We start from the raw sequence: 12,031 nt of genomic DNA, 5'->3' as shown, positions 1-12,031 counted from the left end.
AATAATGTATTTTTGTGTTTAGAGCTATTTCAGATTCCTATTCAACAGGCTAGTCCAGACAGTCATTAAAGCTCTCTGGTTTTTCCTGTTCTTTGCAGTCTGTCCATCTATGGAAGGCCTACTTCTCCCTCCACCTGTGTCTAGGTCAGTCACTTCACCTGGTATGAAAGCAGCTGCAGCTTTCTGCTCATCTATGTATGGCTCTTCTCTCTCTGGAATTCAGTTAATCAATGGTTCTTTGAATCCGGCACTCTTCAATGACCCCACAGAAGAGTATGATTTTAATTTTACTAGTTTTTGTCACAGGATTTTATTATTGCTGTCATTTCCGTGGGGATGAAAGACTTTCATGTCTTTCAACATCCTATCTGAAAATAGAAAGCCCCCCTTCACTTAACTTTTTATTTTGGAAATACTATGAAAGCTGGATTGAAGACAGAAGGACCAAAGCAATAGAAACCAGTTAAATTGGTTAATCCATTACTGATGGTAGCAGGTATCCATTAACGTGCTCTGAATGCATGCCAAATAATTGTGCTTTTTCCTAATAAATGATAAGATTTCCCCAAGATTATGTGGAGGAAGTTATGTCTGATATTTGAATAAAGTAAAGCAAATTGACTATTAAACTTGGAAGATTATATATTTTCATTGGAAAATATATAATAAATCCCAGATGAGAACAGATATAGAAATTTTATGGTAAATAAACAACTATCAGAAGATAAAACTCCTTTGGGTACAGTGAATTAAATCAACTTTTATGTTTCTAAGGATAACCTTATAATTTCTAAGGATATATACCTGTAATGTATAATAACTGAAAATATAAGAGTATTTGAAGTAGTAACTTATGAATGTTAAAATGTCATTATTCTTAAAAAAAAAAAAAAATCAGTATTCTTTAGCAGACTAATACCCAGTACAGAAGTATCTCCATATGAATAAATAACCTATAATTTGGGAGATTTTCTTACCAAATCACCATTTGCCATATAAATGTTCTGGTATGAATGTTTTCCAATTTGATGGACATTTTGGCCAGATAATTTTTTTGTATACCACCCTACAGTGTGGTATAATGTAGGATTTTTAGCAGTATCTGTGGCTTCTACACACTAAATGCCAATAGAGCACCCCTTCCCCCAGATGTGGCAACTAATAATGTCTTCAGACATTAACAAATATCCCTCCAGGGGACAAAACAATCCTTCGCTGAGAACCACTGCCCTAAATTATATTAGTATATATTTATATGTTTGACTCATATTGAGATTACTGTTAACTAAACTGTAGAAAAATCGAACATAATACTGTCTCTTCATTTTTTATTTCTTAGTTCATTTTTTAAATTCAAAATGGAAACATATTTTACCTACTAATTACAGTTCAATGTAGTTGCTTTTCAACACAAAGTTTTAGACTAAGAAAATTTACACTGTAAAACTGATTTCAAAAAGAAAGGAAACCTATTAAAATATAGAACTGAAAATCATTTCTCAATCAAATCTTGCATTTTTCAGTTTATCTCTCTTTCTGTAGCTCTCTGTCTTTTTCTTCTATGTACCTATTCCAATAGAGAAAGCCTCCTATTAAATATCAATCTTTGTACATATGCCCTCATTCCCATTCTCTCTCACCTACTTAAGGATTTTGCTCCTTTAGATTTCCCCTCTGTCCCTTATCACCAATCTCGTTTTCTATGAATCATTCCATATTCACATTAACTTTAAAATGTGCTCCTTATCTAAAATGAAAAAATAATTAATCTTTTTAATGCTTTATTCCAATCCAGGTACCGACCTATTTTCTTCACTCCTTCATAAACAAACATCTTGAAAGAGTTATCTGATTGTGTTGTTTTTTCACTTGCCACTCCTCAGTCTAATATGATTTTGGTTTCTATCCCAATACTTTCCCCAAACTACTTTTTAAAGGGTCACTAATAACCTTCACAGGATAAGACCAGCCACTAGTCACTTCTCTGAGCTTACCCTACTTATCCTATTTTTAGTATTTGATGTGTCTATCCACTTCTTGAAACCCTTCTTTTCATTTTGACTTCTGCAACAGTCTCCTCATTTTTTTCTCTTCTCTCTATCAAGTCCTCTTTACAAATCCTCTGGAATTTAAATGTTGAACTTCCTGATGTCTCTATTCACAATCCTTTTCCTTATCTCAGCTCTCCCTCTCCCCAACTAGGTAATTTCTGTTATTTCCATGCCATTATATACTATCTATATGCTAAGGATTCAAATCACAGCCCTGAAATTTAGATTTATTTATCTTTTCACTTGACATCTTTACCTGGTTAAATATGAAGACAGATATACCAAAATTTAACATTTCTAAAACTGAACTCTTTATACCCTACCATCACGCACCACCCAAACCTAGTTTCCTCATCTTTATAAATGATATGATACTATCAGTGGTGCAAGACCAAATCTGGGGATAATGTTTGATTCTACTCTCTATATTCCACATTGAATTATAATGAGCAGCTGTTTAAGTTACTGGTTCTTGGACCTATCCTCTTCTTTCAACAACATTGCTATCACTCTGGTCAAAACCACCTTTACCCCTTGCCTGGAGTACATTACTGGCCTCCTAATTGGTACGCTAACTTTCTTTTTTATTTGGCCCCATGTATTTTCATTCAGCAGTATGGATGATATTTTAAAACATAAAACATGTCATCCCCCTGCTTAAAATAAAACTGAATTTCTTATAATTGCTTCAGAAGCTGTATGATCTTACCCTGCTCATCTAGACATCAAAATCTTAATCCATTTTCCCTCTCAACCACTACATTCCCAGTTTCCTTGGCCTTTTTTATTTCTAGAAGATATTTAAGTCCTTTACCACCATCAAACCTTCTTATAAGCTGTTCGCTCTGCTAGGAATACACTGCTCTCTGCTCTTCATGTTAATTTTTTTTAGGCTTTATTAAGGTTTAATTGACATATTTCTAAAGTATATAATTTGATAAATTTTGACATATATATACACCTGTGAAAACATCTCCACAAACAAGTTGGTAAACATATGCCCAAGAGTTTCTTTGTATTCTTGTAATCTTCTCTTCCAGCCCTCCCCATAAGTGCCTCTCCCCATCCCCAGGCAACCACTGATCTGCTTTCTGTAACAATGCATTTGGAATTTTATATAAATGAAATCATACAGTATGCATCCTTTTTGTCTGGTTTCTTTTCCACAGTGTAATTATTTTGAGATTTTTCCGTGTTGCAGCATGTATCAATAGCACATTCCTTTTTATTGCTCAGTAAACCATTAAATGCATATACCAGAATTCGCTTATCCATTTACCTATGGAGACTTTCATTGTTTCAGTTTTTAACTACAGAATTTTAAGTTTTTGGTTGCTATGAATGTCTTTGTATGGATATATGCTTTTATTTATCTAGGGTAAATAACTCGATGTAAAAAAGGTAACATTATAAGTGTACGTTAAAATCTTTAAGGACCTCCCAAATGGTTATACCATTTTACATTCCCACCAGTAGTGTGGGAAGGTTCTATTTCCTCCTCATTCTTGCCAATACTTGGTATGATCAGTCTTTTTTAATTTTAGCCACTATAATAGATGTATAATAATATCTCATTTAGTTTTAATTAGATGGATGTTGTCGAGTATCTTTTTGCATGCTTATTTGTTGTCAGTAAGTCTTCTTTTGAACTATTTATTTAAATCTTTTGCCCATACTTTTATTGGGTTGTTTATCTTAGAGTTTTGAGAATTAAAAAAAATATTCTAGATAGAAGCCCTTTATCAGATACATGCTTTGCAAATATTTTCTCCTAGTCTGTGTTTTAACTTTATTCTCATTACTGTCTTTTGAAGAGCAGATATTTTTACTTTTGTAGAAGTCTAATTTATCCACATGTTCTTTTATGGTATCCTAGGTCTTTTCATATATATTTTTTTGTTTCTTCCTTATTCAGCCTTGGAAAATTGTGTGTTTCTTGGAATTTATCCATTTCTTCCAGGTTGTCCAGTTTGTTGGCATGTGATTGTTCATAGTATTATATTATAATCCTTTGTATTTCTGTGGTGTTGGTTGTGGTCTCTCTCTCTCCCGCCGCCCCCCCTCTCTCCACCTCCCTCCCTCCTCCCTCCCTCCCTCCTTCCTTCCTTCCTTCCCTTCCCTTCCTTCCTTCCTTCCTTCCTTCCTTCCTTCCTTCCTTCTTCTTCCTTCCTTCCTTCCTTCATTCTTTCCCTCCTTCCTTAATTTTGGCCCTTTATGTCCTGCAAATCTTATCAATTTGTTTGTGTTCAAACTAACTCTTGGTTTCATTGATCTTTTCGTTGTTTTTTTTTTTTTTAAAGACTCCATTTCATTTATTTCTGCTCTGATCTTTATTACTTCCTTCCTTCTACTCACTTCAGGCTTTGTTTGTTCTTCTAGTTCGTTTGGTGTAAGATAGATTGTTTATTTGAGATTTTTAAAATATAAATAATATATTTTATTTTTAAATTATAATTGTCATATAATATTATTAGTTTCAGGTGTACAATATACATATAACTCACGAATTGACCACCCCAATACATCTAGTACCCATCTGACACCATACACAGTTACTACGAAAGGACTATATTCCTTTTGCTGTACTTTATTTCTCCATGACTATTTTATAACTATCATTTTGTATTTCTTAATTCCTTCTCCCTTTTCCATCTACTCCTCCAACTCCCCTCTCACCTGGTAACCCTCAAAATGTTCTCTGTATTTATGAGTTTGTTTCTGTGTTTTTTGTTTGTTTGTTCTTTAGATTCCACATGTATGTGAAATCATGACATTTGTCTTTTTCTATCTGACTTACTTCACTTAGCACAATACCCTCTAGGTCCATCAAGAAATATCTTTTTCCATCCCTTTACTTTTAGTTTATATGTGTCTTTTAATTTGAAGTGAGTCTCTTGTAGGCAGCATAAGTAAGGGTCCTGTTTTTTTTTTTATCCATTCAGCCACCTTATCTTTTGATTAGAGCATTTCATTCTTTTTCATTTGAAGTACTTGTTGATAGATATGTAGTTATTGTAATTTTTTTATTCATATTTTTGATACTTTTTTTCTTATTAAATAAGTTCCTCCAACATTTCCTGTAATATTGGCTTGGTGGTGATGAATTCCTCTAGCTTTTTCTTGTCTGGGAAGATCTTTATTTGTCTTCGATTCCTTCCTTCCTTCCTCCCTCTCTCCCTACCTAGCTTTGCTGGGTAATTTTGGTTGTAGGTCCCTGCTTTTTATCACTTGGAATATTTTGTGCCAAGCCTTTCTGGCTTGCAAAGTTTCTAGTGAGAAATCAACTGACAGTCTTATGGGTGCTCCTTGTAGGTAACTAATTGCTTTTCTCTTGCTGCTTTTAAGATTCTCTCTTTGTATTTAACCTTTGGAATTTTAATTCTGATATGTCTTGGTGTGAGCCTCTTTGGATTCATCTTGTTTGGGACTCTCTGCACTTCCTGGGCTTGTATGTCTATTTCCTTCACCATGTTAGGGAAGTTTTCAGTCATTATTTTTTGAAATCAGTTTTCAATTCCTTGCTCTTGTTCTTCTCCTTCTGGTACTGCCTGTGATGCAAATATTGTTATGCTTGATGTCACAGAGGCCCCTTAAACTATGCTCATTTTTCAAAATTCACTTTTCTTTTTTCTATTCTGATTTTTTTTTTTTTTGGTATGGAATAAATCAGTGGAAGTGGCTTGGATAGGTCACAAGTTGGGAGGGCAAGTCTAAGAGAATCCCCTGGGCAGAGCAACCTGTGTTACCCAGGTTGATAGAGACTCAGATATGGCAGCCACCTGTGTCTGCATGCTGGGAAGAGGGGTGGCCTCAGCCAAGGAACAATGGATACTGCCAGAATTTCTGTCTGGGAGAAAGCAATTAGTTACCTCCAGCCTGCTCCCTGAATTTAACAACTCAGCATCTCTCTGTATGTCCCAAGCAGCTGCCCCAACCCTGGAGCTCAGAGAGAGTGAGTCTGACACTGCATAAGTCCAGGCATGGGCCCTTTAAGAGGAACATCAGCAACTCTTGCAGCTCTTCATCACACTCAGTCATGATCTCCACTGGTTTTTCACTCCTGGAGGTTGTGGGGACTTTTCTTCCTGGCACTGGAAGCTGGGTGTGGGGCTAGGACATCTCACTTCTCAGGGGGCAAGAGGCAGCTCTGCCGCCAAGATAGCCCTCTCAATTCTCTCCACCACCACACACCATTGTAGGACCAGGATGTTTTGTCTCCACCTCTCCTACCAGTCTTGAAGTGACCTCTCATGTATGTCTCGAAGTGTAGGACTTCTGTTCAGCCAGACCTCAGGCAACTCTCAGTGATGGTTGCTCTGGAGTTTTGTTATAATTTTGGTGTGGTTGCAAGAGGAAATATGCACAGCAATCTACCTTCTACAATATCTTGACAGGTCCCTTGAGATTTTTTCTCTTGATTCTTGAGGTAGGCCTGTTTTGCTATAAAGTTCTTTCTTAAAATTGTTTTGCATGTGTCCCACAGGTTGGGGGTAATTCTGTCTTCATTTTTGTTTGTCTCAAGGTATCTCATAATTTATTCCTTTATCTTGTTAACCACTTCATTGTTTAGTAGCATATTTTTAGACTCCATGTGTTTGTGTGTTTTTCCATTTTCTTCTTGTAATTTATTTTTAAATTCATACCATTATGATCAGAGAAGATGCTTGATATGATTTCAGTCCTCTTAAGTTTATTGATACTCATTTTGTGGCCTAACATGTGGTCTATCCTGAAAAATATTCCATGTGCACTTGAGATAATGTATATTCTGCTTCTTTTGAGTGAAATGTCTTAAAAATATCAATTAAGTTAATCTGGTCTAATGTGTCATTTAAGGTTACTGTTTCCTTGTTGATTTCTTGTCTGGATGATCTATCTATTGTTATCAATGGAGTGTTAAATTCTCTTACTATTATTGTCTGACTGTTGATCTCTCTCTTTATGTCCATCAGTTTTTGCCTTACATATTTAGGTGCTCTTTTGTTGTGTGTGTACATGCTTATGATAGATATATCCGCTTGTTAGATTTATCTCTTTACCATTATGAAATGCCCTTGTCTCTTGTTACAGCCATTAGTTTAAAGTCTATTTTGTCTGATATAAATATTGCTACTCCATTTTTTTAATATCCATTTGCTTAAAATATAGTTTTCCATCTCTTTATTTACAATCTGCATGTATCTTTCAATTCGAAGTGAGTCTCTTGTAGGCAGCATATATATGAGTCTTGGTTTTTTATTCATTCAGCCTCCTTGTCTTTTTATTGGAGCATTTAGTCCATTTACATTTAAAGTAATTATTGCCTGGTGTGTAGTTATTGGATTTTCAACGTTTTTTCATTGTTTTTGTAGTTCTTCTATGTTTTTTAAATTCTCTTTCTTCTCTTGTATGTTAACAACTTTCTATAGTGTCATGTTTGGATTCTTTTCTCTTATTTAGTAATACGTCAGATTTTTGGTTGTGGTTACCATGTGCTTCACATACACCAAGCTATGTTTATGGCAGTCTATTTTAAGTTGATGGTCATTTAAGTTTGAACACATTCTAAAATCACTACAATTTAGAGTCATTTCTTCTATGTTAATTTTGTAATAATTTTTTACTTCTTTTGTGTGTGTGTTGTGCGTATCCCTTAATTTATTACACATGACCTTCCATCTTTTACCTTTTAACCTTTGTACTATCTCTATCATCAGTTTATCCACTGCTTTTACTAAGTGTTTACCTTTGTTAGTGAGAATTTCTTTCCTATTTTCTTATTCATATATGTGATCCTTTCTTTTCCCTTAAAGAAATCCCTTTAACACTTCTAGTAATACTGGGTTAATGGTGGTGAACTCCTTTAGCTTTTTCTTGCCTGGGAAAATCTTTCTCTCTCCTTTGATTCTAAATGATAGCCTTGCTGGGTAGAATAGTGTTGGCTGTGTGTCGCTCTTTTTATACTTTTGAATATTTTATGCCACTCCCTTCTGGCCTGGAAAATTCTCTTTAAAAGTCATCTAATAATCTAATGGGAGATCCCTTGTACTAACTAATTGCTTTTCTTTTACTACTTTTAAGATTTTTCTTTATCTTTAACTTTGGTAGTTTATTATGATGTGTCTTGGTGTGGGTCTCGTTGGGTTTATCTTGTTTGGGACCTTATGAACTTCCTGGATTAATATGTCTAGTTCCTTTGTCAGTTAGAAAAGTTTTCAGTCATTATTTCTTCAAATAGGTTTTCGAACCCTTGCTCTGTCTTGTCTTTCTGGTATCCCTATGATGCAAATGTTGGTATCTTTGATGTTGGGACTGTTTAGCAGGAAGTTCCGAACATGCCTTTGGCCAGCCACTGCTTGTTTGGAATTTGTGGACCTTTGATGAATTTTAAGAAAGTCCACACTTTGGACTAGTGGAGAAAAGCTGCTGGAAGCTGCTTAAGCTGGGTATACTAATTGGATTGGGCAGGTCTCATGGAATCTTGGGGGTGGGGGTACAATGTTAGAGACTTTAATAGCTCATATTTGGCACCCACTTGAGCATGTTGGTTGGTTCAAGGAGCGCTCTACAAAGAAGCAACTGAGCCTGCCATTGCTGCTGTTCTGGGAGAGAGCTGTCCTGACCCTTGTTCCCTTAGACTTCCCCCTGAAGTTTGTCAATTCACTGCTCCCCATATGTCTCTGACTCTTTTCAAGCTGGTGCTTCTGCACTGAACCTCAGAGCAAGTGAGTTTGTGAGGGAGCTAGTCAGTGTGTAGGCCCCTCAACAAGAATGCCTGGGACTCCAGCGGGCTTCTGTCTTATTGGATGCAATCCCCACTGGTTTTCACAGGCAGATATTATAGGAATTCCTCTTACTGGCACTGGTGCCCCAGGCTGGGGAGTCAGGTGTGGGGTGGGACCAGCTGCTCCTCAGGAGGTACCTCCATAGCTGAGATATCCCTCCCAGTTCTTAATAACCACACCGTAGGTGTGGGAACTTTCTGTTCCTCATCTATACCCCTACCAGTCTCCTCGTGCCTACTTTTTTATATCCTTAGTTGTAGGACTCTATTCAAGTAGTCTTCAGGTGGTTCTCAATGATAGTTGCTGCCTGATTTAGTTGTAATTTCGATGTGGTCATGGGCGAATGTGTTGATCTCTTTCCTTTTGATGGGCTGACTTTCTTTAGCACTTTGGGTTCCTTTCTTTATTTTTTGTGTATATTTGTAGGTGTTTGTTTATGGTTACCATGAGATTCATATATATCCAGCTATACCTATAGCAGACTATTTTAGCTGATAGGTGTTTTAAGTCAAATGCCTTCTTAAAGAACTATATTTTTAATCCCCCCTTCCCCTCTTTGTTTTTGATGTCATATTTTATATCTTTGTTTTCTGTATCCTATTACTATTTATGGTAGTTACAATTTTGCTACTTTTATCTTTTAACCTTCGTATTATCTTTTTATCTTCTTAAGTGATTGATTCACTGTGTTTATTATATATTTGCTTTTACCAGTAAGATTTTTTTTCTTTCCTTTATTATTCTAATTACAGCCTTGTCTTTTTTGCATAAAGAAGAATCTTTATAATTTCTTGTAAAACTGGTATAGTGGTGGTGATCTCCTTTAGTTTTGTTTGTTTGGGAAACTATCTCTCCTTCAAGTCTGAATAATAACCTTGGTGTTTATAGTATTCTAGGTTTTAGGCTTCTTTCTTTCAACTCTTTAAATATTTCCTGCCACTTCCCTCTGGCCTGTAAAGTTGCTGCTGAGAAATCAGCTGACAGCTTTGTGGGGTTTTCCTTATATGTGAGTTGTTTCCGTCTCGATATCTTCAAGACTTTTTTTTTTTTTTTTTTTTTTTTTTTACACTATGTCTTAGTGTGGGCCTTATGGGTTCATCTTGTTTGGAACTCTCTGTGCTTCATGGACTTGGACGTCTGTTAATACTATCAAGACTTCTGAAACATGAACATAATATGATTTTTTACTTTAGGCCTTTTTTCACTTTTTCAGCAATGTTTTCTGGTTTTCAATGTATAAATCTTTCAGATCTGTTGCCTAATTTATGATTAAGTGTTTCATATTTTTATCCATTATAAATGGGATTTTTAAATTTCTATTTCAGATTGTTTTGTGAGTGTAGAAATAAAATCGATTTTCATTGAATTTTGTATATTGATCTCATATCCTGCACTTAGTTAAACTTATTAGTAGCTACAAAAGAGCTACTGGAACTTATTAGTTCCAGTAGCTCTTTTGTAGATTTTGATCATGGATTACCATGTCTATGAAAAAAGATAATTTAAAACTTCTTTTCCAATCTTGATAACTTTTATTTTACTTGCCTGACAATACTGGCTAGAATTTCCAGTACAATGCTAAGTAGACGTAGATGCGAATTATAATTTTTTTCTCTTCTGGATTGTGGGAATGACACTATTTTCTTTGAGCGATTAGCAAGAGAAGGTTTTAAAACATCTGATTTCAAATCTCAGGGCTTGTCTGAGCCCCTATGGAGCCTACTGATGAAGACATGGAGGATCTCTTATGGCTTTGTAATGACTTGATTTCACTTCTGTCTTGACACTATAGGTCTTTGTTTAGAAAGACCTATGATTTCTTTTGCAAAATTCTAATGAACCCAGTAACTACAGAAGCTATTTCTGCTCTCATTTGTCAAATTTGAAAAGTCCCTCTCTGTTCATGTGAGCATAAAGAGCCTGCTGTCATTCTCTATCCTACTACCATCATCATTTACTTACTGAGTTCATACTTGTGCTGGGTGTAGAGGATATAAAGAGACTATGTATAAAAGTAAACATACAACAAATCCAGGTAGCATACAAACTAAATGGTTCAAACACTACTGTGTACAAGCCTGGCACAATAGGGAGCAGCAGAAGCCAACATAGATATCAGTGTTCCATCATAAGGCACCAGGAGCTGAGGCAGTAGGAAGCAACCCAAAAGGGAGTGCTCTGCTAGAGTAGAAAACTAGGGAACTTATGAGCAAAAATAAGTCACCTTCAGGGCACTCCCAGAAATATTTTAAGGATTCCGTTAATATCTACAAGCTAGTGAAAAGAAGTCTGAAGAAATTCAAGATATAAACAACATATATGAGTGTATATTTTATACAACTATGAGGCTATCTTGTATATGTTGTTAAGAAATGTGATTTTAAACATAACATACTGATTTGCATATTATAAACATCTCATGTCAATAATATTTACGCATAATATCACTAGTATCTACACCTCCAATCATACCTTCACTCCCTACTCTTTCTGCATGAGTTTTTAAAATTGCTTACTCCACTATCTTTAGATTTACAATTGTTACCATGGTAAATATTATTGACTTTTATTTGTAAATTTAATTATCTAACTTCACAGTGTTTGATATCTAAAATAACTACAGAAATGTTTGTGTATTCTATTTTAATACAAAACATCAGAAATTTGGGATACTTAACTACTTCTATGAAATCTAATTACTTAGAAGAAGGAAAACTTGTGGCCTCAGTTAGAATAGTTTTAGAAAATGGCCAAAGGCACAAGGTTTCCAAAATAAGAAAGCATTCAATTATTGATACTGACAAATCGGGTTCATTATTTACAAGGACACCCTCCTCAAAACAAAAGAGAGTGACTCTTGGATTAATAGGACATGATCTGCATGGTTTTAACTAAACACTGAAACAATGGATATGAGTAAATGGGTCTATGACAATAAATTTTGGAAATATTTTTATAATTTTAATTAAAATTATCAGGTTGCACTTCCATAACAAAACAAAAATTTGCATGCATGCTGAATGTGTTTTAAAAAACACATTACTGAGCATAGATGTATGGATTTAACTCAAGCATTATAACTTAAAATGCCTAACCTTTATAGAACTTACTCTGATAAGAAGTACGGATCCGTTTCGTTAAATCAGGATAAAAGTTAGACAGGCCACGCATGCAAAAGTTGTCTTTGGAACATGCCAGAACACCAGCATCAGCAGC

The 12,031-nt window shown here is 35.2% G+C and overlaps 1 protein-coding gene across 3 annotated transcripts in view; it reads right to left on the bottom strand.

Annotated features, from left to right (window-relative positions):
* Positions 1 to 12,031, bottom strand: part of STXBP5L (syntaxin binding protein 5L) — a 260,367-nt gene that overhangs the window by 87,490 nt on the left and 160,846 nt on the right. For 2 of the 3 annotated variants that reach the window (XM_039843137.1, XM_039843139.1), the window contains exon 20: positions 11,926 to 11,997. The exons of the other annotated variant lie outside the window; for it this stretch is intronic. In XM_039843137.1, coding sequence (XP_039699071.1) covers positions 11,926 to 11,997 — 72 coding nt within the window. The remainder of the gene's footprint in view (positions 1 to 11,925; positions 11,998 to 12,031) is intronic. 3 annotated transcript variants of the gene reach the window in all.

Source organism: Pteropus medius, unplaced genomic scaffold (assembly GCF_902729225.1).
Source record: "Pteropus medius unplaced genomic scaffold, Ma_sr-lr_union100, whole genome shotgun sequence".
NCBI lineage: Eukaryota > Metazoa > Chordata > Mammalia > Chiroptera > Pteropodidae > Pteropus > Pteropus medius.
This window is presented reverse-complemented; position numbering and strand designations above follow the sequence as displayed.